The sequence below is a fragment of the Lynx rufus genome, unplaced genomic scaffold (genome assembly GCF_022079265.1).
Source record: "Lynx rufus isolate CCGP_SWC_20201006 ecotype Redwood Valley unplaced genomic scaffold, mLynRuf1.p SCAF_34, whole genome shotgun sequence".
Lineage (NCBI taxonomy): Eukaryota > Metazoa > Chordata > Mammalia > Carnivora > Felidae > Lynx > Lynx rufus.
This window is the reverse complement of record NW_025814850.1, coordinates 3595464-3620355: the sequence shown is the minus strand read 5'-3', so window position 1 is coordinate 3620355 and position 24892 is coordinate 3595464. Positions and strand designations below refer to the sequence as shown.

The following is a 24892-nucleotide window of genomic DNA, read 5'->3' as shown; positions in this document are numbered from 1 at the left end:
TGAGAAATCTATAAAGAAAAGCAAGAAATCATTGTCCAAAAAAGTCAGCATAGTGATTACCTCTAGAGAAAGACTGTGGATAGGGATTGGGAAAGAGTATGACAGACCCCCAGAGTGTTGTCATGTTCTATTTCTCACCTGCATGGTGGTTACAAAGATGTTGTTCCAAGTGCTTATGTCTAATTGCCCAAAGTCAATCTTTGGGTTGTCTGGATTAAAATTTTTTTCTCATTTCTCAGTAGCAAGTCCTATATCCTCTAAAATACTTGCCTATAATAATGCTTCTGATCCTCACCACTGGGAAAAAACTTGAAAATCTGTATCAAGGATAAACAAACTACAGCCCATGGACCAAATCTAGTCCTCTGCCTCTTTTTATAAATAAAATTGTGTTAGAACACACTTGTATTCCTCATTTATGTATTATTAATGGCTGCTTTTGTGCTACAACAGCAGAGTTGAGTAGCTGTAACAGAGGCTGTATACCCTGCAGAACCTAAAATATTTACAATCTCGCCCTTTACAGATAAAGTTCACCAATCCTTGATCTAGATCACCACAACAATAGTTGAAGTAAAAACTGGGGTATATTGTTCAAAGAATCTAATAATTTGGGGGGGCGGGGAACCGAGAGCAATATTAAGTTAACCTTTATATTCTAATTAGCAAGACATTACCTAAAAAGCCCAGTTTACTGAGAATTGTGCTTTCTTATCCCCAGTGTTAAGAAAGTGCACCTTTCCCTTAGGGACAAGGGAATACATTCTAATTCTTTGCCTGCCCTTTACTCCACCAAGCAGGTCTTGTGCTTTTGCTTTTTACCTAGCAGTTGGGGAGAGTGATGTTTAAACAGGGGCAGTTTTGTTTCATCTTTTTGAATACTTAGGTAATTCTTAATATTGTCAACGATACTTGCCATTTCTGTTTTTTGAAGGAGAAAAAGTTAACGTCAAAGATCTGAAAAATATTCTGGAAGACATTGGGATAGAATTCACACCTAAAGAATACCTGGAACTGGTGAAAAATCTTCAAGTTGATGGTAAGCATTTCAAATACTCTTAGAGCCTTCAAGGGAGGTGGTCCTGTGTGTTTAAAACAACTTTTTTAAAAAGCACTATAATTATTTTTCCTTCCCTTCCCCTATGTTCATCTGTTTGGTTTCTTAAATTCCTCATATGACTGAAATCATATGACATTTGTCTTTCTCTGACTGACTTATTTCACTCAGCATAATACATGCTAGTTCCATCCACATTGTTGTAAATGGCGAGATTTCATTCTTTCTGATCACTGAGTAATATTCTATTGCATGTATATACAGCACATCTTTATCCATTCATCAGTCGATGGATATTTGGGCTCTTTCCATAATTTAGCTATTGTTGATAGCCCTGCTATAAACATTGAGGTGTATGTACCCCTTAGATTCAGCATTTTTGTATCCTTTGGATAAATACCTAGAAGTGCAATTGCTGGGTCATAGGGTAATTCTATTTCTAATTTTTAGAGGAACCCCCATACTGTTTTCCAGAGTGGCTACACCAGTTTACATCTCCACCAACAGTGCAAAAGTATTCCCCTTTCTCCGCATCCTCACCAACATCTGTTGTTGCCTGAGTTGTTAATGTTAGCCATTCTGACAGGTGTGAGGAGGTATCTCGTTGTGGTTTTGATTTGTATTTCCCTGATGATGAGTGATTTTGAGCATCTTTTCATGTGTCTGTTAGACATCTGGATGTCTTCTCTGGAAAAGTGTCTATTCAAGTCTTCTGCCCAAACCATAAGAGACTTAAATACAGAGAACAAACTGAGGGTTCCTGGAGAAGAGGTGTGTGGGGAGGTGGACTAAATGGGTGATGGACATTAAGGAGGACACTTGTTGGGATGAGCACTGGTGTTATGTATAAGTTATGAATCACTAAATTCTACTCCTGAAACCAATACTACATTATTTGTGAACTGCTTGAATTTAAATAGATTTTTAAAACTATACTTATTACATATTCCTAATTTTAAAACAACAACAAAAAGAAGGTCTAAGAAATTTTATTTTATTTTATTTTTTTTAATATATGAAATTTATTGTCAAATTGGTTTGCATACAACACCCAGTGCTCATCCCAAAAGGTGCCCTCCTCAATACCCATCACCCACCCTCCCCCTCCCTCCTACCCCCATCAACCCTCAGTTTGTTCTCAGTTTTTAACAGTCTCTTATGCTTTGGCTCTCTCCCACTCTAACCTCTTTTTTTTTTTTTTTCCTTCCCCTCCCCCATGGGTTTCTGTTAAGTTTCTCAGGATCCACATAAAAGTGAAACCATATGTTATCTGTCTTTCTCTGTATGGCTTATTTCACTTAGCATCACACTCTCCAGTTCCATCCACGTTGCTACAAAAGGCCATATTTCATTTTTTCTCATTGCCACGTAGTATTCCATTGTGTATATAAACCACAATTTCTTTATCCATTTATCAGTTGATGGACATTTAGGTTCTTTCCATAATTTGGCTATTGTTGAGAGTGCTGCTATAAACATTGGGGTACAAGTGCCCCTATGCATCAGTACTCCTGTATCCCTTGGATAAATTCCTAGCAGTGCTATTGCTGGGTCATAGGGTAGGTCTATTTTTAATTTTCTGAGGAACCCCCACACTGCTTTCCAGAGCGGCTGCACCAATTTGCATTCCCACCAACAGTGCAAGAGGGTTCCCGTTTCTCCACATCCTCTCCAGCATCTATAGTCTCCTGATTTGTTCATTTTGGCCACTCTGACTGGCGTGAGGTGATATCTGAGTGTGGTTTTGATTTGTATTTCCCTGATAAGGAGCGACGTTGAACATCTTTTCATGTGCCTGTTGGCCATCCGGATGTCTTCTTTAGAGAAGTGTCTATTCATGTGTTCTGCCCATTTCTTCCCTGGGTTATTTGTTTTTCGGGTGTGGAGTTTGGTGAGCTCTTTATAGATTTTGGATACTAGCCCTTTGTCCGATATGTCATTTGCAAATATCTTTTCCCATTCCGTTGGTTGCCTTTTAGTTTTGTTGGTTGTTTCCTTTGCTGTGCAGAAGCTTTTTATCTTCATAAGGTCCCAGTAATTCATTTTTGCTTTTAATTCCCTTGCCTTTGGGGATGAGTCGAGTAAGAGATTGCTACGGCTGAGGTCAGAGAGGTCTTTTCCTGCTTTCTCCTCTAAGGTTTTGATGGTTTCCTGTCTCACATTCAGGTCCTTTATCCATTTTAAGTTTATTTTTGTGAATGGTGTGAGAAAGTGGTCTAGTTTCAACCTTCTGCATGTTGCTGTCCAGTTCTCCCAGCACCATTTGTTAAAGAGACTGTCTTTTTTCCATTGGATGTTCTTTCCTGCTTTGTCAAAGATGAGTTGGCCATACGTTTGTGGGTCTAGTTCTGGGGTTTCTATTCTATTCCATTGGTCTATGTGTCTGTTTTTGTGCCAATACCATGCTGTCTTGATGATGACAGCTTTGTAGTAGAGGCTAAAGTCTGGGATTGTGATGCCTCCTGCTTTGGTCTTCTTCTTCAAAATTCCTTTGGCTATTCGGGGCCTTTTGTGGTTCCATATGAATTTTAGGATTGCTTGTTCTAGTTTCGAGAAGAATGCTGGTGCAATTTTGATTGGGATTGCATTGAATGTGTAGATAGCTTTGGGTAGTATTGACATTTTGACAATATTTATTCTTCCAATCCATGAGCAGGGAATGTCTTTCCATTTCTTTAAATCTTCTTCAATTACCTTCATAAGTTTTCTATAGTTTTCAGCATACAGATCTTTTACATCTTTGGTTAGATTTATTCCTAGGTATTTTATGCTTCTTGGTGCAATTGTGAATGGGATCAGTTTCTTTCTTTGTCTTTCTGTTGCTTCATTATTAGTGTATAAGAATGCAACTGATTTCTGTACATTGATTTTATATCCTGCAACTTTGCTGAATTCATGTATCAGTTCTAGCAGACTTTTGGTGGAGTCTATCGGATTTTCCATGTATAATATCATGTCATCTGCAAAAAGCGAAAGCTTGACTTCATCTTTGCCAATTTTGATGCCTTTGATTTCCTTTTGCTGTCTGATTGCTGATGCTAGAACTTCCAACACTATGTTAAACAACAGCGGTGAGAGTGGACATCCCTGTCGTGTTCCTGATCTCAGGGAAAAAGCTCTCAGTTTTTCCCCATTGAGGATGATGTTAGCTGTGGGCTTTTCATAAATGGCTTTTATGATCTTTAAGTATGTTCCTTCTATCCCGACTTTCTCAAGGGTTTTTATTAAGAAAGGGTGCTGGATTTTGTCAAAGGCCTTTTCTGCATCAATTGACAGGATCATATGGTTCTTCTCTTTTTTTGTTTGTTAATGTGATGTATCACGTTGATTGATTTGCGAATGTTGAACCAGCCCTGCATCCCAGGAATGAATCCCACTTCGTCATGGTGAATAATTCTTTTTATATGCCGTTGAATTCGATTTGCTAGTATCTTATTGAGAATTTTTGCATCCATATTCATCAGGGATATTGGCCTGTAGTTCTCTTTTTTTACTGGGTCTCTGTCTGGTTTAGGAACCAAAGTAATACTGGCTTCATAGAATGAGTCTGGAAGTTTTCCTTCCCCTTCTATTTCTTGGAATAGCTTGAGAAGGATAGGTATTATCTCTGCTTTAAACGTCTGGTAGAACTCCCCTGGGAAGCCATCTGGTCCTGGACTCTTATTTGTTGGGAGATTTTTGATAACCGATTCAATTTCTTCACTGGTTATGGGTCTGTTCAAGCTTTCTATTTCCCCCTGATTGAGTTTTGGAAGAGTGTGGGTGTTTAGGAATTTGTCCATTTCTTCCAGGTTGTCCAATTTGTTGGCATATAATTTTTCATAGTATTCCCTGATAATTGTTTGTATCTCTGAGGGATTGGTTGTAATAATTCCATTTTCATTCATGATTTTATCTATTTGGGTCATCTCCCTGTTCTTTTTGAGAAGCCTGGCTAGAGGTTTGTCAATTTTGTTAATTTTTTCAAAAAACCAACTCTTGGTTTCGTTGATCTGCTCTACAGTTTTTTTAGATTCTATATTGTTTATTTCTGCTCTGATCTTTATTATTTCTCTTCTTCTGCTGGGTTTAGACTGCCTTTGCTGTTCTGCTTCTATTTCCTTTAGGTGTGCTGTTAGATTTTGTATTTGGGATTTTTCTTGTTTCTTGAGATAGGCCTGGATTGCAATGTATTTTCCTCTCAGGACTGCCTTCGCTGCGTCCCAAAGCGTTTGGATTGTTGTATTTTCATTTTCGCTTGTTTCCATATATTTTTTAATTTCTTCTCTAATTGCCTGGTTGACCCACTCATTCGTTAGTAGGGTGTTCTTTAACCTCCATGCTTTTGGAGGTTTTCCAGACTTTTTCCTGTGGTTGATTTCAAGCTTCATAGCATTGTGGTCGGAAAGTATGCATGGTATAATTTCAATTCTTGTAAACTTATGAAGGGCTGTTTTGTGACCCAGTAGACGATCTATCTTGGAGAATGTTCCATGTGCACTCGAGAAGAAAGTATATTCTGTTGCTTTGGGATGCAGAGTTCTAAATATATCTGTCAAGTCCATCTGATCCAATGTCTCATTCAGGGCCCTTGTTTCTTTATTGACCGTGTGTCTAGATGATCTATCCATTTCTGTAAGTGGGGTGTTAAAGTCCCCTGCAATTACCACATTCTTATCAATAAGGTTGCTTATGTTTATGAGTAATTGTTTTATATATTTGGGGGCTCCGGTATTCGGCGCATAGACATTTATAATTGTTAGCTCTTCCCGATGGATAGGCCCTGTAATTATTATATAATGCCCTTCTTCATCTCTTGTTACAGCCTTTAATTTAAAGTCTAGTTTGTCTGATATAAGTATGGCTACTCCAGCTTTCTTTTGGCTTCCAGTAGCATGATAAATAGTTCTCCATCCCCTCAGTCTGAATCTAAAGGTGTCCTCAGGTCTAAAATGAGTCTCTTGTAGACAGCAAATAGATGGGTCTTGTTTTTTAATCCATTCTGATACCCTATGTCTTTTGGTTGGCGCATTTAATCCATTTACGTTCAGTGTTATAGAAAGATATGGGTTTAGAGTCATTGTGATGTCTGTAGGTTTTATGCTTGTAGTGATGTCTCTGGTACTTTGTCTCACAGGGTCCCCCTTAGGATCTCTTGTAGGGCTGGTTTAGTGGTGACGAATTCCTTCAGTTTTTGTTTGTTTGGGAAGACCTTTATCTCTCCTTCCATTCTAAATGACAGACTTGCTGGATAAAGGATTCTCGGCTGCATATTTTTTCTGTTTAGCACACCGAAGATCTCGTGCCAATTCTTTCTGGCCTGCCAAGTTTCAAAAGAGAGATCAGTCACGAGTCTTATAGGTCTCCCTTTATATGTGAGGGCACGTTTATCCCTTGCTGCTTTCAGAATTTTCTCTTTATCCTTGTATTTTGCCAGTTTCACTATGATATGTCGTGCAGAAGATCAATTCAAGTTACGTCTGAAGGGAGTTCTCTGTGCCTCTTGGATTTCAATGCCTTTTTCCTTCCCCAGTTCAGGGAAGTTCTCAGCTATAATTTCTTCAAGTACCCCTTCAGCACCTTTCCCTCTCTCTTCCTCCTCTGGGATACCAATTATGCGTATATTATGTCTTTTTAGTGTATCACTTAGTTCTCTAATTTTCCCCTCATACTCCTGGATTTTTTTATCTCTCTTTCTCTCAGCTTCCTCTTTTTCCATAACTTTATCTTCTAGTTCACCTATTCTCTCCTCTGCCTCTTCAATCCGAGCTGTCGTCGTTTCCATTTTGTTTTGCCTTTTGTTTAAAGCGCTTTTCAGCTCCTCGTGACTGTTCCTTAGTCCCTTGATCTCTGTAGCAAGAGATTCTCTGCTGTCCTCTATACTGTTTTCAAGCCCAGCGATTAATTTTATGACTATTATTCTAAATTCACTTTCTGTTATATTATTTAAATCCTTTTTGATCAGTTCATTAGCTGTTGTTATTTCCTGGAGATTCTTCTGAGGGGAATTCTTCCGCTTGGTCATTTTGGATGGTCCCTGGAGTGGTGAGGACCTGCAGGGCACTTCCCCCGTGCTGTGGTGTATAACTGGAGTTGGTAGGCGGGGCCGCAGTCCGACCTGATGTCTGCCCCCAGCCCACCGCTGGGGCCACAGTCAGACTGGTGTGTGCCTTCTCTTCCCCTCTCCTAGGGGCGGGATTCACTGTGGGGTGGCGTGGCCCGTCTGGGCTACTTGCACACTGCCAGGCTTGTGATGCTGGGGATCTGGCGTATTAGCTGGGGTGGGTAGGCAAGGTGCACGGGGGCAGGAGGGGCAGGCTTAGCTCGCTTCTCCTTAGGTGATCCACTTCAGGAGGGACCCTGTGGCAGCGGGAGGGAGTCAGATCCGCTGCCGGAGGTTTGGCTCCACAGAAGCACAGAGTTGGGTGTTTGCGCGCAGCGAGCAAGTTCCCTGGCAGGAACTGGTTCCCTTTGGGATTTTGGCTGGGGGATGGGCGGGGGAGATGGCGCTGGCGAGCGCCTTTGTTCCCCGCCAAACTGAGCTCTGTCGTCCGGGGGCTCAGCAGCTCTCCCTCCCTTTGTCCTCCAGCCTTCCCGCTTTCCGAGCAGAGCTGTTAACTTATGACCTCCCAGACGCTAAGTCGCGCTTGCTGTTGGAACACAGTCCGTCAGGCCCCTCCGCTTTTGCCAGCCACACTCGGGGGCTCTGCTTGGCCGGCGGGCCGCCCCTCCGCCCCGGCTCCCTCCCACCAGTCCGTGGAGCGCGCACCGCCTCGCCGTCCTTCCTACCCTCTTCCGTGGGCCTCTCGTCTGTGCTTGGCTCCGGAGACTCCGTTCTGCTAATCCTCTGGCGGTTTTCTGGGTTATTTAGGCAGGTGTAGGTGGAATCTAAGTGATCAGCAGGATGCGCGGTGAGCCCAGCGTCCTCCTACGCCGCCATCTTCCCTCTCTCCTCGCCAAAATAATTTCTAAAAGAAAATACTAATGTGCCACATACAGAATGTTAAAAAAAAAAAGGAGCAAAAATGTGTTTCATGTCATTGAGAGCTTAATTTGGGGCTAGATTTGTGAATTTTTTTTTTAGATTTTTTTTTTAATGTTTATTTATTTTTGAGAGTGAGAAAGAGCGTGAGCTGGGGAGGGGCAGAGAGAGAGGGAGATGCAGAATCTGAAGCAGGCTCCAGGCTCGGAGCTGTCAGCACAGAGCCTGATGCAGGGCTCGAACTCACAGACTGCGAGATCATGACCTGAGCCGAAATCAGGCACTCAGCCAGCTGAGCCACCCAGCCGCCCCTAGATTTCTGAATATTTGACTCACCCCACCATTGCAAAGTTTGTTTTGAAGGGAAGAGAGTGGAGAAAGAGAAGATGGTTACTTTCTGAAAAAGCACTGGAAGATTTTTCGTGCAAAATAATAATGTTAATTGAATCTAAATCAAACCAGTCGAGGAAACTTCAGACGTTTCCAAGTTTAGGCTTTAAGAAGTCTAGCTTCCTGGGGTGCCTGGGTGGCTCCATAGGTTGAGCATCCGACTCTTGATTTTGGGTCAGGTCACGATCCCAGAGTTTGTGGGGTCAGCCTCACGTCGGGCTCTGTGCTGAGCGTGGAGCCTACTTGGGATTCTCTCTGTCTCTCCCTCTGTCCCTCTCCTCCGCTCACGCTTTCTGTCTCTCAGGGGAAAAAAAAAATTAAAACAAAAAAAGTCTAGCTTCCTGAAAAAGGTGAAAAGATGAGAAAAAGACTCAGCATCGCTGCTAAAGATTTCAGAAATCTGATTATAACAACAGATCCATTCCTACACGAGGCCAGTCTTGGAATCAGTTCCATATAAAAACTATTCCTGTGTGCTAGACATTGGGATTAAGATAAAAACCCCCTCTCTCTTGCATTTTACATGCTAGAGGTTGTGCCAGACCATAAGCAAGGACTAAAAATACATTATAAAAGGGGCTGTGAAGGAAGTAAACTCAGTGCTAGTTACAGTATTTCAAGAAAATTGTTTAACATGCTGACTTTAACATCCTAAGTGCCTTCTCCATGTGGGCACACAGAGTGGACCTCTGAAAAGTGGCCTTGTTACTTTTTCTAGATCAATGGCTATGTCCAGTCAAGATGAGATGGGGGAAGTTTTCCCACCCAGTGTAAATAAAGGGCTAGAATTGGTTTCCGGCCCTCTTTCCCAGAATGAATTGCTCAGCGCTCCCCCAAAACTCCTCCTACAGACATTTTGGGGCCATCGCAGATTCAGTGGTAGGCCCCCATCTAACAGAGTGGTGAGTTAATAATCAGCCATGGGTATTGAGAATTTAGAGGAAATGGCAACATTTTAGAATATCTGACTGTGAAGTGTGTTCCCCTTCCCATCGCCCTAACTGGTGCTTATTTTTCAGGTCAGCTACTTTTCTTGGAAGCAGTATGGCCAGGGGGAGGAAGAACGTCTCTCGGATTTAAGCTTTGAAGAGCAAGAGTTCAAATTGCTAGAGCTGGACTAGCATTTTTTAATTTCCCAGGATGCCAGGTCCTGTGGCTTCCTTGGAAGCTCTGCTCCACTCCCCCACCCTTCCACCCCTCAGAGCTGCGGGAGTCCGGGGCCACCCAGATCTGAGTCCAAGTACTACCTTGCTGTGAGCAGCCCGGGGGGGGGGGGGGGGGGGGAGAAGGGGGGGAAGGGGGGGAAGGGGGTAGTGCGGGGGGGGGGGGAGGGAGTGGTGGCCTTTGCAGGGTGGAGGGAGGCCTGGGCCCCAAGTGATTCTGGGAAAAGGGCCCGCTCTGGTGGTGCGGAGCCCATCTCCAGGGAGCTAATAAAGGTGGCGTAAATAAAGGGTGGGACGTAGGCGGGGGAGGGGCGCGCAGTTGCTAACAGTGCGCGCGCGCATCACGGGGCTGCCATAATGGTTTGGCTCCCGCTCAGGGCCCAGCGCCAGTACCCCACTCGCCTGGGTCGCTGCGCCCCGGAGCCTCCGCAGGTCATGTCCCGGCTGCGCCTGTTGGTCCCACTGCTTGTCCTTATGTGGCAACCGTTGTGGCTGCTGGTCCAGGCAGCTCAGCCTCCGGAGTGGGCCCTGGACCCTGCCCAGCTGACCTCCGACCCCCTGGAGGCGGCTGAGCCCTGGTCTTCGCGCTCGTCTGATCCCCCACCCGAATCGCCCCAGGTACTTACACCCCCAGCTGAGCCGGTGGGCTTGAATTACCTGGGGTCCTCTGCTCCGGCCCAGATGTTGGCCCCGCCTAAGGAGTTGACTGAGACTTTGGTTCCATTCCTGGACACGGATTCCGTTGGAGAACTACCCCCAGGGCCAGATGAGGATCTGAATGACCAGCTAACCCAGCATCAAAGGCTCCCAGAGGTGGTTCCAATGCCAGGTTGGGATCAGAATCAGACCATAGCTCCGCCTCCTCAACTCAAAAGTAAGACTAAAACTTAGGTTTAGATCAGGCCGAAGATCACCAATCATTTGAAATACTCGTTCCATTTCTGGATAGTCAGAGTTCAAAGCCAACAAAGTTTATTGTTTCACCCCTAAACCTGAAGAAAGATCTAGCTCAGCATCGAAGGCTTGCCAAAGTTGTTGGAACTCCAAACCAATCTGCAAATAAAGAGCACCTACAACAACAGCTGCAGGATGATTATTTAGATTCCAATATGGGTCTCCTATATCCTGAGGAGAACCTACCTATGGGTTTCCCAGGGGGACCAGATCAACTTCCAAACTTCTCTGAGGAGGCTGAAATTCCTCCACCCTTGCAGAAGACCCCAAGTCATCTAGAGTCCCCTGAGGAAGCTGAATCTTTTTTGCCCCAAGGGGAGGCTCAGGCTCAGCATCCAGAGCCCCCTGAAGAGACAGAAACATCTCTACTTGAGCAGGAGGCTCCATCTCCGCGTCCAGAGTCCCTTAAGGATGGAAATTCAGCAAACCCACAAGAGGCCCCAGCTGAGCCTTCAAGTACCCCTGAAGAGGTCGAACCTTCTTCAGTCCAGCAGGAAGCCTCAGCTCAACCTACAGAGGCCCCCGAGGAAGTGGAACCTTCTCCAACCCCCCAGGAGGCCCCTGCTCAGCCTCCAGAGCCATCTAAGGACATCATATCTCAACTGTTAGCACATCATGAAGTAAATGTGCTGTCTCCAAGTCAGAGTGAAGCTCAGAAGCCAAGCTTCCCCAATGTCACTGTTAAACCTCTGGATCTTACCATAACTCTAACTCAGCCTGCGGAGCACCCTAAGGAGGCTGGACCTACCCCAGTCCAGCAGGAGGCCCCTGCTCAGCCTGCAGAGCGCCTCGAGGAGGTTGAGCCTACCCCAGTCCAGCAGGAGGCCCCAACTCTAGTTCCAGAGTTCCCTATCGAGTATTTAACTCAACTTGCATAAGTGATGAGGTGACATCTCTACCTCTAGGTCAGTATCCAGATTATTTAATGTTTCCCAGGGTTACAGGTAAGCCTTTAGATGTGGAATTTACCACAACTCCAGGGCCTGATAAAGGTGTTGAATCTTCTATAGCCCAGCAAGAGGCCCCACCTCAGCCTCTTGAACATACTGAGGAAGCAGAACTTTCTCTAACCCAGCAAGAGACCTCGGTTAAGCCTCCAGAGGAGGTTGAGCCTTCAAGTGAGCAGGAGACCCCAGGTCAGCCTTCCGAGCCTCCTGGGGTGATTGATCCTTCTCTAAGGCAGCAGGAGACCCCAGCTCAGCCTTCAGTGCCTCCTGAGGAAGCTAAGCCTTCTCTAAGCAAACAGGAACCCCCAGCTCAGCTTCCAGACCCTTTTGGAGAAGCTGAACTTTCTCCAACCCAGGAGGAGGTCTCCGCTCAGCTTGCAGAGCTCCTTAATGAGGCAGAATCTTCAACCCAGCAGGAGACTCCAGCTCAGTCTCCAGGGGAGATAGAATCTTCTGCAACCCTGCAAGAGCAACCAGCTCAGCCTCCAGAGCTGCCTTCCAGGGAGGTGGAACCTTCTCCAACCCAGCAGGAGCACCCAGCTCAACCTCCATGGCATCATAAGATGACAGTTTCACCTCCAGGTCACTACCGTGATCAACATTTAAACCTGCCCAATGTCAGTTTGAAACCTCCAGATGTGCATCTTACCATGAGTGCAGAACCCACTACAGAGGTGGGACCTTCTCCAGTTCAGCACGAGACTATAGCTCAGCCCTCAGTGCCTCTTAATGTGGAACCTTTTGAAACCCAGCATGAAGCCCCAACTCTGCCTCCACAGTCCCCTGAGGTTGAATCTTTGCCAGTTCAACAGGAGACTCCAACGCAATCTCCAGAATCTACCACACAGGAGAAACTTCCAACACAGCAGGAGACCCCAGTTCAGTATCCAGAATATCCTGGAGAACTTGAACCTTCTACAACCCAGCAGGAGGCCCTAGCTCAGCAATCACAGGCCCCTGAGGAGGGTGAATCATCCTCAACCCAGGAGGAGGCCCCGACTCAGCCTCCAGAGGCCCAGGAAGAGGGTGAACCTTCCCCTCTCCAGGAGGAGGGCCAGGGTCAGCACCCACAGGCCTCCGAGGGGAGTGAACCACCTACAACCCAGGAGGAGTCCCCAGCTCAGCATCCACAGACCCCTGCGGAGGTTGAGCCTTCTTCAACCCAGCAGGAGGCTCCAGCTCAGTATCCTCAGGCATCAGAGGAGGGTGAGCCTTTTCCAACCCAACCAGAGACCCCAACTCAGTATCCAGAGCCCCTTGAGGGGACTGAACCTTCTCCAGCCCAGTCAGAGGCCACAACTCAGCATCCAAATCCCCTTGGGGAAGTTAAACCTGCAACCTATCAGGAGGCCCCAAGTCAGCATCCACAGACCTCTGAGGAAATTAACCCTTCTGCCACTCAACAGGAGCCTTCTGGTGAGGTTGAACCTTCTCCGACCCAACAGGAGGCCCCAGCTCACTCTCCAGAGCATCAGGTGGTGACAGTTTTTCCTCAAGGTCAGAATCAAGCTCAGCTCCTGCTGTTGCCTAATGTCACTGTTAAACCTGTGGATCCTTCAGTTACCATGACCTCAGAATCCACTAATGAGGTTGAAGCTTCTCCACTCCGAGAAGAGGCCTCAGCTCAGTCTGGAGTGTCCCCTGAACAGTTGGAACCTTCTCCAACCCAGCAGGAGGTCCCACATCAGCATCCAGCGCCCCCTGAAAATGTTGAATCTTCTCCAGTCCAGCACGAAGTCTCAACTCCACCCGAAGATTTTCCTGAGGAAATTGAACTTTCTCCAAGCCAGCAGGAGAGCTCAGCTCTGCCTCAAGTGCCTGTTGCAAGTATAGAACCTTCTCCAATCCAGCAAGAGGTCCCAGCTCAGCAACCAAAGCCCAATGACGGGGTCGAGTCTTTTCCAGTTCAGTATGAGCATCCAGCTCAGCCTCCAGGGTCCTCTACAGATGTTGTAGCTCAGTCTCCAGTACAGCATGAGGTGACATTCTCACCTCCAGGTCCAGGTGAAGCTCAGCATCCAGTGTCGCCTAATATCACAGTTAAACCTGTGGATCTGAGGGTTTTCATAAGTCCCCAGGCAACTAAGGAGGTTAAACCTCTTCCAGAGCAGCAGGATGTCCCTGCTCAATCTCCTCCTGAGCAAGTTGAATTTTCTCCAGCTCAGTCCAAGCGTCTTTCCCAGTCTCCAGAGCCCCCTGAAGATGAGTCTTCTCCAGGCCAACAAGAGGTCCTAGCTCAGACTCCAGACCCCCCTAAGGCTGTGGAACCTGCTTCAGGCCAACAGGAGGCCCCAGCTCAGTCTGTAGTCCCCCAGCTGGCCCCAGCTGTATCTCCTGAGCCCCCTAAGGTGGTAGAACCTTCTCCCACACCACAGGAGGCCCCAGCTCAGCCTTCAGAGCCTCCTGAGAAGGTAGAACCATCTCCAGTTCAGCAGGAAGTCCCAGCTCAGCCTTCAGAGCCCCCTAATGAGGCAGAATCTTCTCCAACCCCGCAGGAGGCCCTGGTTCAGTCTCCTGTCCCCCAGCAGGCCCCAGCTGTATCTCCTGAGCCCCCTAAGGAGGTAGAACCTTCTCCCACACTGCAGGAGGCCCCAGCTCAGCCTTCAGAGCCCCCTAATGAGGCAGAGTCTCCAACCCAGCAGGTGGCCCCAGCTCAGTTTCCAGTCCTCCAGGAGTCCCCAGCTATATCCCCTGAGCCCCCTAAGGAGGTGGAACCTTCTCCCACACCTCAGGAGGCCCCAGCTCAGCCTTCAGAGCCCGGTAATGAGGCAGAATCTTTTCCAACTCAGCAGGAAGCCCCAGTTGTATCCCCTGAGCCCCCTAAGGAGGTAGAACCTTCCACACAGCAGGAGGCCCCACCTCAGCCTTCAGAGCCTCCTGAGAAGGTGGAACCATCTCCAGTCCAGCAGGAGACCCTATCTCTACCTCTCGAGCCACTTAAGGAGATAGAACCTTCTCTAACACAACAGGAGGTACAAGCTCAGCCTTCAGAGGCCCCTGAGAAGGTAGAACCATCTCCAATTCTGCAGCAGGCTCCAACTCAACCTCCGGAGCCCTCTAAGGAGGCAGAAACTCCTCCAGCCCAGCAGGAGGCCCCAGTTCAGCCTCCAGAGCCACCTGAGGAGGTTGTAGCACAACCCCCAGTCCATAATGAGGTGACAGTTCCACCTCTAGGACAAGAGCAAGCTCAGCATCCAAACTTGCCCAATGTTACTGTTCAGCCTGCTGACCTGGAGCTTACTGTAACTCCAGAACCTACTGTGGAGGCTGAGCATTCTACAATCATGCAGCAGACTATAGCTCCTCCAGAGGACACTGAGGTGACCCCTCCACATCCAGAGCAGGTCCAGGCTCAGCATCCAAATTTGACTGAAGTCAGAGTTCAGCCTTTAGACCTGGAACTGACCATAACTCCAGAACCCACTACAGAGGTTGAAACTTCAACCACGCAAGAGATCCCAGGTCACCCTTCAGAGCCACCTAAGGAGGTTGTAGTTCAGCCTCCACTGTTTCGGGAGGTGACAGTTCCAACTCCAGGTCTGGATCAAGCTCGTCATCCATTGTCACCTAATGTAACAGTTCAGCCTTTGGACCTAGAGCTTACCATAACTCCAGAACCCACTATGGAGGTTAAAGCTTCTACAGCCCTGAAGAAAACTACAGCTCCTCCAAAGGACCTTGAGGTAACATTTGCACATCTAGAGCAGGTTCAGGTTCAGCATTCAACCTTGAATAAGGCCAAAACTCAACAGACCCCAGATCAGCCTCCAGAGCCGCCTACGGAACTTGTAGCTCAACCTCCAGTATATCAAGAGGCAGCAGTTCCAACACCAGATCAGGATCAAGCTCAGCGTCTGTGGTTGCCGAATGTAACAGTTCAGCCTTTGGACTTGGTGCTTACTGTAACTACAGAACCCCCTACGGATGTTAAACATCCCTCAGCCCTGCAGCAGACTACCGCTCCTCCAGAGGACCTTGAGGTGACATTTCCACATTCAGAGCACATTCAGCATCCAACCGTAACTAAAGTCACAGTTAAACCTTTGGACCCAGGGCTTCCCATAACTCCAGAATCCACTACAGAGACTGAACCTTCTCTAACCATGCAAGAGACCCCAACCCAGCCTCCAGAGCCACCTAAGGAGGTTGTTCAGTATCCATCCCAACAGGAAGTGACAGTTCCTACTCCAAGTAAGGATCAAGTTCAGCAACCAACATTGCCCAGTGTCACAGCTCATCATGTGGACTTGGGGCTTACCATAACTCCAGAACCTACTACAGAGGCTGAACATTCTACACCCATGAAGGAGACTACAGCTCCTCCTCCAAAGGACCTTGAGGTGACACTTGCACATCCAGAGCAGGTTCAGAGTCAGCATCCAAACCTGACTGAAGTCACAGTTCCACCTCTGGACCTGGAACTTACTGTAACTGCAGGATCCAGTGTGGAGACTGAACCTTCTCCAACCACGCGAGACACCCCAACTCAGCCTCCAGAGCCACCTAAGGAGGTTGTAGTTCAATATCCATTCCAGCAGGAAGTGACAGTTCCAACTCCAAGTAAGGATCAAGGTCAGCATCCAGCATCACCCATCATCCCATTTCGTCATGTGGAGCTTACTATAACTCCAGAACCTATTACGGAGGCTGAACATTCGACAACCCTGAAGAAGACTACAACTCCTCCCCCAAAGGACCTTGAGGTGACATTTGCACATCCAGAACAGGTTCAGAGTCAACATCGAAACCTGACTGAAGTCACGGTTCCACCTACGGACCTAGAAATTCCTGTAAGTCAGCAACCAGAGTCATTTGAGACAGGTTTTCCTCCAACAACTCAACATTCTGTGGTGCATTTTGTAAACTATACCTCAGAAAAGGCATACACAACTTTAACTTGGCAACCAGAACAGAATGCCACCACACACCTCAAAATATGTGAGCGTTGTACCTGCAAAGATGAGACACTGTCGTGTGTTGGTCTCAGCCTACAGCAGAGGCTCCGCAGAGTGCCCGTGCCGGAGCCCGACACCTACAACGGCACCTTCACCATCTTGTAAGAATCGCCTTTACTTGTTTGTTCTCTGTCTCCTGCTTGACATGGCAGTCTCTTCCTCAATGTCGTCCTGGGCCTTCCTCATCTCCCCAACCACGTTGACTGACTTTCTGTTTTTACCTTTTCTTTGTCAACTATCCCTTATCTTCATTTTCCTTTTTACTACTGTTCGCCCTTCTCCCATCTTTTACTTGTAATTGTCCTTATTCTTTTTCCTTATCCAGTTTTTAGCCCCATTATTTCATTCCTTAACCTCTACTCTCCCATTTTTGCTCCATCCTCTATAATAGGATACAACAGAGTAGTGAAGAGTAGAGATCCTGGAACTAGATTGCCTGCGTTTGGGCCGAGGTCTGTCATCTATTAGCTTTGTGACTCAGTTTCCTTTTCTGTGAAATGGAAATTATGATAGTTACCATCTCATGGGATTATTGTGAGATCCAGATGAGGTAATACATATGAAGCACTTGGATCAGTGCCTGGCAAAATATGAGTGTTAGCTGCTATTATTTTGATTCCCCAGACCTCATCTTTGACCCCCGGCCTTCCACATACAGTACTCAGTTTGGGCCCAACCCAAGAGTAAGTACGATGGGCGCCACACTAGGATGCAATCGTCTTCAGAACATGAAATGACAGGTGGGAAGAAAGGAAATGGTCATAAAAAGGGAGGTGGCATGTAATTAAGTACTAAAAGAGGTACCATGGGTATTGGAATTCAGCAGACTCTGTAATCAGTGGAGTATGGAGGTCAGGGAGAGCTGCATGGATAAGCTAACACTTTAGCTGAGACTTAAAGAGTGGCTCTGATGTGTTAAATAGAGAAAAAATGGGTATAAGTCTAGGCAAAGGCACGGCTGCAGGAATGATCAGGAATCAAGAATTAGGTTTAGCAGTTAAAGATCCAATTACGAGAAACCTTGACTATCAGCTAGAGAGGTTTGAACGTTACATTCTGAGTTCTAGAGAGCCACTGAAAGTTTTCAAGCATGAGATACAGACCATTGAAACAAGACGATTATTTTCAGTTCCCCATGTAGGGCGATCTGGAGAGGAGAGCTTGGTCCAGCGAGACCAGATAGAATGTTCTAACAAAACCTGGGAGTCAAGTAACAAGGGGCCGAATCAGAGTGGCTGAAAAGAGTAGAAAGAAAAGCCTTGAGAGCACTGCAAAGGAGGAAGTGACAAGATAGACTAACTGATGACAGTCGCGGGTGGGGTGTGCACGGGAAAGAGAAAACTCAGATATTACTCTGAAACTTCTGTCCCAGATAAGGAGAATGATGGAAGTTGAGGCATCTTTTACCAGGGAACATAGAGCAACCAGAAGGCTTCAGGTTGACTGGAAATGTCCACCAGGCACATGGGCAGATGGGTATCTGTTTTGAATTTATTCCTGACTCCCCTGAAAAAAAATGTGTATATAAACTGACCAGGCAAGCTGTTGCTGAGGGAAGAGGACAAAACTAAAGGTAAAGGTTCAAAGTCATACGCAGAGTTAGCGGTTGAAACTGAACCTCAGGCATTTAATAGCTTCTTTTAAACATATGTAATTCATGGATACATGAATTATCATGGATACTTTTTTTTTGTTTTTAATGTCACAGGTATAGAGGATAAAACGTGAAAATCCCACCCCACCCTCCCTACCACTCATAAGATAACTCCTGTCACCTTTTTGGTGTGTGTCCTTCCTTCCCATCTCTTTCCTTTGCATTTTTTCCTAATTTCCTAATGAGGGGATACTTTTTAATTCCTTGCCCAGTGATTTGTTGCTTTTCCCTATGCAATATGTCTAAGAAATCTTTCCATGTTAGTTATTCTAATTTCTAACTTCCCTTCTCCTTCTAACACCTAGAGAGGTTTCAGTAGAGGGCTTCTTTACATTTGTTTGCTGATAATGGTAAATTTTTTACCATTTTTTTCGTTGAATTCTTATTTTCTCATTGATTTGTGGAAGGAACCATTTTATTTTATTTATTTTATTTTAAAAAAAAAATTTTTTTTTAACGTTTATTTATTTTTGAGACAGAGAGAGACAGAGCATGAACGGGGGAGGGGCAGAGAGAGGGAGACACAGAATCTGAAACAGTCTCCAGGCTCTGAGCCATCAGCTCAGAGCCCGACGCGGGGCTCGAACTCCTGGACCGCGAGATCGTGACCTGGCTGAAGTCGGACGCTTAACCGACTGCGCCACCCAGGCACCCCAAGGAAGGAACCATTTTAGACACATAAGTGATTTGGGGGAAAAAAATACTTGCCTCCAGAGTAATTAACAGGCGTTATGTACCCAAGGAATGGAACAAATAGGAAGTTCAGGTTCTAAGGAGCTGCCTTGTTTGTGCCAGTGGCCCCACGCTAGCTCTTTATTAATTGCACCACCTGGGATGCTGATAGCTGCGGAAAGTAGAAAGTTGGCATTTACTGCATTGGAATATTCCCCACAAGGTTGCCAGTGATTCTCTTATTTATTCCGTTCATTCCTTTCCTACCTATTCAAGGATCTGAACTGTGTTTCTTCACAGAAATTTCCAAGGAAACTCTATTTGTTACATTGATGAAAATGTATGGAAGGGATACCGTTGGGCTGAGAAACTGTGAGTATATTCTCTCCAAATACGAATACAAAAAAAAAACAAAAAACAAAAAAAACTAACTGCATTCTAAGGTCCTTCTTGGTCCAGAACTTTGAAGTCAGTAGCTCTGAGGAAAGGTGTTTCCCCTTCCATATCCCAACTCAACCTCTACCGATTGCAATTCTGTGTTAATTTTTTTTTAACGTTTATTTATTTTTGAAACAGAGAGAGACAGAGCATGAACGGGGGAGGGTCAGAGAGAGGGAGACACAGAATCTGAAACAGGCTCCAGGCTCTGAGCTGTAAGCACAGAGCCCGACGCGGGGCTCGAACTCACGGACCGCGAGATCATGACCTGAGCTGAAGTCGGCCGCTTAACCGACTGAGCCACCCAGGCGCCCCATCTGTGTTTATTTTAAAAATTAAATTTGGCAGGTTCCCTTTAAAGTTAGAATCAATTTCACCATCCCCTAGTCAGACCATGCCCTTTCCTACTTTTGTTGGTGACTTTGCCCACTTGAAATTCCTTTATTTCACTCTGCTGGTGGAAGTCCCATGAGCCTTCAAAAGCCAACTCGAGTTCATCTTTCTTCACAAAGCCTTCCCCGAATACTGTAATACTCCTGGACCTAGTCCTTCTGTGAGATTGTCACCATTTGTTAGGGTCTACAGTGACGCATTCCCCTCCCCTGATAACAAAAATATGCTAAACAGTTTGTTAAAAGGCAGCTCGTCAAGAGAGAAATATCAAGGTCATGGATCAGAGCAGAGATATGTAAGGCTTCCTGGTCTCTCAGACTTGAGTAAAACCTGACTGGATGTATTAACTGCTAAGGAGAAACATGTCTGTCTTCTGGAGGGTTGGTCAGTAGTAAAAGCATAGAAATGGTGAGGAAGAGACCAACATGGGCAGTGCCCACCTAGCCTTGCCTAAGAGTAGAGATGGCACCTCAGGCAGCAGATGAGAGTCAGGCCCACCAGCCGGGCTGTGCCCGCGGGGCAGATGGATGGATCTAGCTACCTCAGTCCTTTCCATTAAACACTGGATTCAGCTAATTACTTTTCTTCCACTTCTCTTCTCACCAAATAGCCTTCTGATTATACTTCAGTGTGCCACAGAGGCCTGTCTCCACAGGAGGTAATGCCCAATCATGTAGACACAGATGCCCTATCTATGGAACGGATGTTTTCCTTATTGTCAAGTCATGACCTGACATTCTGATTTTGATCAATCCTGTGACATTGGTAAGGTGATATTGCCTCCATGTAGAAAGAAGTACGTTCTCTCTTGATGAGATCAGAGTCTGATTTCTCAGCCTAAGAGCCTAGGAACTAGCGTGGGGTCAACTTACCATGACCTCTGGGAAGAGAAATCATTGGCCATTGTCCAGTCCGTACTCTGCATCTTCAGGTGGCCTGCAGCCTTTTGCTTTTGGGGAAGTTCTATAAACTCCTATTGCTGTTTTAAATTCCTATGTGGTTTAACCTTGTGTTTATATTTTTTTATGTGGTTTCATTATTTCGTCTCCCTACTTAGATGATACACTTTTTGAGGTCAGAGACCATGCAGTTTCTTTCCTGTAGTGGACAATAATGATGTTCAAAGGAAGAGATGAGGCATTGTGTCAATTTCACAAGGAGGAATAATGCAACCTAATATTTATGGGAAGTAGCCTACAGAGTCCAGCAATAGACAGATCCGTGGGTGCCTAGGACTTTTGAAATGTTACCTTTTAGAGGCGCCTGGGTGGCTCAGTTGGTTAAGCGTCCTACTTTGGCTCAGGTCATAATTTCATGGTTCAGGAGTTCGAGCCCTGTGTTGGGCTCTGTGCTGACAGCTCAGAACCTGGAGCCTGCTCTGGATTCTGTGTGTGTGTCTCTCTCTCTCTTTGCCCCTCTCTCACTCTTACTGTCTCTCTCTGTCACTCTCAAAAATAAATAAACATTGAAATGTTACCTTTTAGCATTCAAATCAGTGGAAGAAAATAAATAAATGGTAATAGAACAACTGCTTAATTATTTGGGAGGAAAATAACAACAGATCCCTATTTCTCACCTTAAAAAAACATATTTCAGTAAATGTAAAAAAAGAGAAACAAGAACCCGTCAAAGTATTAGAAGAAGATAGAATCAATACTTTTATAATCTTGTGGTGAGAAAAAGCTTTGTGACCTGATTGATACCACATGCAGAAACATTTGATAGATTTGATCGTCTTGTCCGATTTATGCTTGGAATAAACCAGACATCTGATTGAATCCCCACAGTCCTGTGAGGATGATATCACCATCCTTCTTTCATACATAGAAGGGGATCAGCTTAAGGCCCCTGTGGCAAAACCCAAAGCAGAACCCAGCTGTGCCTGCAGTCAGCCTGTGCTCCTATCCCACTGTTCCGTCTCCTTCACGATAAAAACACTGACAAATATTTGAAACATTGAAATTCAGTGAAAGCCCTTGAAAGGATTAATGTATTTCATATGAAGAGAGTTTTATAAATCAACAGGAAGAGGACAAACAATCCAGGGGACCAAGGGGGTAAGGACTACGATGAACAGGAGGGTGTGGACAGTCCGTCACCATATCTGCCTCATGGCTTATGGGACATGGGTCTTGTTAACAAGGCCTTTTCGCCTCATGGTATAAAAATAGTCTCTGATATTTTCTTCTGCACTCTTATATTATTTGTTGTGATTTATTTATTTTTAATCTGTATGGAATCTGTGTGGTGTTTTGGTACGGTCGAGGTAGGGGATCTAACTTTTTTCCCTTACGTAAAGATCCAGTTACTTTAAAATCTTTTATTGAATGGTTCATTCTTTCTTCATGGATCTAAAATACTATTTTTATCTGGACTCTATTCTATCAATCTGGTTTTCTTTTCCTGTATCAGTATCACGCTACATACTTAACTGCAGTTGCTCTGTAAGAACGTATTTTATTTATTTATTTATTTATTTTTTTAATTTTTTTTTAATGTTTATTTATTTTTGAGACAGAGACACAGCATGAGCAGGGAAGGGGCAGAGAGAGAGGGAGACACAGAATGTGAAGCAGGCTCCAGGCTCCGAGCTGTCAGCATAGAGCCCGACGCGGGGCTCAAACCCACGAACCGCGAGATCATGACCTGAGCTGAAGTCGGACGCTTAACCGACTGAGCCACCCAGGCGCCCCTGTAAGAACGTATTTTAATGTCTGCTCTGTGATCTTCTTTTTCATACAGTTTGTAGCTATGCTTGCACATTTTCTCTACCAAATGTCAGCTGGCCAGTTTTTGTTTAAAAAACTGTCTTGGGATTTGAATGGGATTGCCTTGACTTTGTAGGTTAATTTGAAGGGAACTGACATCTTTACACTATTCTAGGAAAATAGTGTCTCACATCATGTATTCGTTTCTTCTTAATGTCCTTCAGAAGAGCTTTAGTGTTTTCATCTCATAGGTCTTACCCATTCTTTGCTAAGTTTATTCCTAGGTACTTTATGCCTTTTTATTGATAATTGTAAATGGGATAATTCTTCCGTTTTTTGATTAATTATTTATGGGACATAGGAAAGTCATTGAGGTTTACATGTTGATCTCTTGATTTTATATCTAGCCATCTTACTGAATTCTCATATTTCTTCCAGTAAAATTTTAGTTGATTCTCTTGGGCCTTTTAGTTTGTCTGTAATTTCGTATGCAAATACATCTTAGTTCTTCCTTTCCACGACTCCATTTTTTCCCAGTGCACCAGTTAGGACCTCCTCAACACCAATGAATAGCAGCAGTGATAACAGATATCCTACTCTTGTCCTTGACTTTAAAACAGTGCTGCTGTTTAGGTTTCTGGTAGACACTTTTCTTTTCCTCCTCCCAAGAATTTTTATTAGGAATTATCTGTTGACTGTTATCTGAGACAGTCAGTAAAATGTATTACCAGCTGCACACAAGTTAGGTCTTATTGAAGAGTCAAAGGACTATTAAACAAATTCCTGTCCTAGGAAAAGTTATCCTCTCACTGGGTAGAGAAGACCTAAAATGCAAAGGAATGAATAAAGATTTGGAGGGAGTGGTTATTGTGATGGGTAACTTGATCATGTTTTCCTCCAAAACAGATTCATTCTCATACAACAGCAGCCAAGGAAGGTAAAGAAGGAAGCTCAAGGTAAATATTAGTCTGGCAATCGTTAAAGTAGAATTTTAGAACTAGATTTTCAAACTCATCTATTTCAATCCCCTTGTTTTACAGCCAGGAAACCACCAAAGGCAGAAAGAATACATATTTGGCCTAATGCTTTGCCTGGACCCAGCAAAGTTAGCTGCCCAGCCAAACCCGAGTTAGAATGGGACTGGCACAGAGCACCTGCTCACTGGACCTTTAAAGAAAGATCGTGGGGGGACGGGGGTGGAAATGTTCAGACCCGTTCCTGCTGACGGTGGGCATCAGGCCTGGCCACAGACCTTCTCAGAGGCTCTGGAGAAGGGATAGGGAGGGCCAAACGTCGTGGGGTGAAGGGGCTAGTCTTCAAGCATGATGGAAGGTGGAATACATGAGTCCCTCCTGTAAAGTGGGGGGGAAACTTCCTTCTTCCTCCTCCTGGTTTTCGAGGCCCCGCTCTCCATTCCCTTTATCCAGACCCAATAGAATTTGAACTGGGAGAGACCTTAGATAATCATTTATCTCTTCCTTTTATACTAATGAGATGGAGAAGGAGAAAAGGAAGATGTCTTGCCAGACGGTTGTATCACTAGTACCACTAGAACCAGAAAGAAGATGGTTCCTTTCCAGTTGGGCACGTCTCTGACTACACTGTTCTTGGGCTGTGAACTGCATTTTATGTCACAACTCAGTGCACACATACCGTATAGACATAAGTACCTTCTAAAACAAACTTACCATACACTCTGATTCTTTCTGTTCTGTTTTTTTTAAGTTTATTATTTATTTGAGGGGGGGTGGAGCAGAGAGAGAGAGAGAGAGAGAGAGAGAGAGAGAGAATCCCAAGCAGGTTCTACACTATCAGCACAGAGCCAGACACAGGGCTCAATGTCACAATCTGTGAGATCATCACTTGAGGCAAACTCAAGACTTGGGCTGCTCACCTGACTGAGCCATCCAGGTACCCCCTATGCCGTTTGTATTCAAAAAGAGTATTTTGTGTTTTAGCGCTAGCCGTGTGTTTTAAGGTGATTTCACGACTCACTCATTCATCTGCCTGCAGTGTGAAAGTCAGTGAGCTAGATAACTGCTGGTTGGACTCAGGCATTCACTCGGTGCGATTCATCTTGTAAGGTAATGCAGCTAGGAAAATAGAAACACCTCCCCACCCGCCAGCAAATGATGCCTGGGAGGCTAAGCCTGGCGGGGACTGATGTACAATGCTTCTGGAGAGAGTTAGGTGCTTCTGCCGTGTGGTCACCCAGTTTGTTGACTGCACAAGGGCACTTGGCCAAGGGCCAGAAGGTGAGCAGGGTGAAAATCCTGCCTATACTTCATGTCAAGTTACATACAAAGGTCTCCCAGGGCCACTGTGGGGCCATTATGGACAGACACAGGAAAATTCTGAAAGCCCAGCATGTATGGAATTATTTCTGAGATCCCAGGTCTGTGTTGATTTTGCCTGCTAATAAGACTGGAGAAATACATTGTGAGAGGCATGGAAAATGGTACGAATCACTAATTGTCTGTGTGTGTGTTTCCTTCAAGGGGCTTCTTTGGATCTCTGCTGCGTAAGAGATGCTCAAAGGAAAGTGACAATCAGGTAAATCTGAGGAGGATAAAGTACCGTGGCTGGAGAAGGCAGGGGAA

At 45.4% G+C, this 24892-nt stretch overlaps 2 protein-coding genes, 1 long non-coding RNA gene and 1 pseudogene across 7 annotated transcripts in view; all 4 read left to right on the top strand.

The window, feature by feature from the left end:
• The window catches only part of LOC124522178 (tRNA modification GTPase MnmE-like), a 77419-nt gene extending 67749 nt beyond the window's left edge, over positions 1 to 9670 (top strand). For all 5 annotated transcript variants that reach the window (XM_047093478.1, XM_047093480.1, XM_047093479.1 and 2 more), the window contains 2 exons: positions 935 to 1039; positions 9428 to 9670. In XM_047093478.1, coding sequence (XP_046949434.1) covers positions 935 to 1039; positions 9428 to 9495 — 173 coding nt within the window. In that variant the 3' untranslated portion in view covers positions 9496 to 9670. The remainder of the gene's footprint in view (positions 1 to 934; positions 1040 to 9427) is intronic.
• LOC124522185 (leucine-rich repeat-containing protein 37A2-like) overlaps positions 1 to 22142 on the top strand; it is a 334305-nt pseudogene extending 312163 nt beyond the window's left edge.
• On the top strand, positions 9848 to 10462 carry LOC124522181 (leucine-rich repeat-containing protein 37B-like). Its single transcript, XM_047093486.1, has one exon. It carries the CDS (start codon positions 9929 to 9931, stop codon positions 10460 to 10462), a length of 534 nt encoding a protein of 177 aa, XP_046949442.1. The 5' UTR covers positions 9848 to 9928.
• Positions 22143 to 22246: 104 nt separating the features above from the next.
• On the top strand, positions 22247 to 24831 carry LOC124522193 (uncharacterized). The gene is made up of 3 exons (XR_006964711.1): positions 22247 to 22278; positions 23199 to 23248; positions 24791 to 24831. It is a non-coding gene; the product is annotated as an uncharacterized LOC124522193 (long non-coding RNA).
• Positions 24832 to 24892: the final 61 nt, after the last annotated feature.